The 1,499-nt window shown below is 38.8% G+C and overlaps 1 protein-coding gene across 2 annotated transcripts in view; it reads left to right on the forward strand.

The window, feature by feature from the left end:
• Positions 1-1,194, forward strand: part of ZRANB3 (zinc finger RANBP2-type containing 3) — a 44,084-nt gene extending 42,890 nt beyond the window's left edge. The window contains exons 21-22 of one of the 2 annotated variants that reach the window (XM_027656280.1): positions 22-138; positions 644-1,194. In XM_027656280.1, the coding sequence (XP_027512081.1) occupies positions 22-120 (99 nt within the window). In that variant the 3' untranslated portion in view covers positions 121-138; positions 644-1,194. Of the gene's footprint in view, positions 1-21; positions 620-643 lie in introns of those variants that run through there. The other variant, XM_027656279.1, reaches the window with a different exon arrangement.
• Positions 1,195-1,499: the final 305 nt, after the last annotated feature.

Consider the following 1,499-nt stretch of genomic DNA (forward strand, 5'->3'; position numbering starts at 1 on the left):
ACCTGTCTCTCTGTTTTGCAGAGAACTGCCAAGCAGGCCAAGGAAAGAAGCCAACTGAAGAGAAGGTCTTTGGCTACAAAGTACGGCTGTGACATCACCAAATTTTTTGTGAAAATGTAAAATGCAAAATCCCTTCAGGTATAATGTAACACTAAATCCAATACAGTTATATAGTTTTCCTCATGCACTGATTTAACAGGAATCTCTGTCGCCCATCAGTGCTGCTGGTAGAGAGGAGAAAATACGGAATTAAAACCAAGGAATCGTTTGTAACACTGGTGGTCAGAGGGCATCCAAGGTACTCGATTATGATCATGTTTTTATGACCCTGTGGTTTAAAGCTAAATTTCTGCATGTAACCTTACTGCACTGAGCCTGACTTACAGGACTTTGGCATTTAGAACTGATGGCAGTTGAATTCTGTTTTTACTTAAACCGGCTTGTATTAAAATTTTATTTATGATAAGGAACACCAGATATTACCGACTATGTCATCAAAGGTAGTTTCTGGGAAATGTTACAGTCACATTTTCCTTAACAAGATTGCTGGTTATTTTGGACTGCTTACCTGGCTTTCTTTACAGTTACTTTAAATAAATACAGTTCTTTTTGGTGGTGATTTTTTTTCTCTGTCTCTCCTCACCCCTTGAATGCTGGAAGGCATTCAAGCTCATAAAGAACATCTTCAGAAAGGACGTGGCTGAAATTTCAACTACATCTAGTTAAAATAAGCTGTAAAGTTATGCTGCTCAGAAAAATTCTTAGAAGTTATAAATCTTTTACTGAGAAAAAGAATGTTTAAGACAAGGTAGTTGCATAACTGCACCATTTTCTGTAGAGCCAAACTCACTGGACATTTCCAGCAAAGATGCTTTCAGGTAATAATGATACCTTTAGGTAACAGCCTGAAAAAAATGTTGGATGATGTTTGTGGTGCCTGAGTATAATAAAGGAATCATCTCTCCAGCAGTTTAAAGGACCAAGTAAGAACAGCCCGGGAACTAAGTGTGAGGGATTTTTAAGTTTATACAGCCTTTACAAGAGCCCACACTGCAGTGTAAAATTTCATTAGAGAGGAGGAAACCAAGAGGATCAGGGAAGACACTTAAGTTAAAATTTACTTAATCAGTAATTAGCCCAGTGCACTTTCCTTTAAAGAAGCTACACATTTAAACAGCAGCTACATTGGTCTTTATCTTATTCCTCTGGCCGAGGGGTTTCTCTCACACAAACAATCTAGAGAACAAATTCCGTGACAATACTTTCCTTGAAGAAAATTAACTCTTCTTCATCCTGAAAATGCATTTCTACTTGCTAGAGCTTTATCTGAAGAAAACACTCTGACCCCTGTCCCCTCCAAGGAGCTTTAGGGCAACACCTGGGACCCTACTGTCAGCAGAACTCAACTCTCTACACATCATGTAGTCACATTCATAAACAATGTCCTTCCTGGGTCAGATCATGCAAGGAGGGAATGGAAAAGCACGGGAATACTGAGA

Source organism: Corapipo altera, unplaced genomic scaffold (assembly GCF_003945725.1).
Source record: "Corapipo altera isolate COAL_440 unplaced genomic scaffold, ASM394572v1 68, whole genome shotgun sequence".
In the NCBI taxonomy this organism is placed as follows: Eukaryota; Metazoa; Chordata; class Aves; order Passeriformes; family Pipridae; genus Corapipo; species Corapipo altera.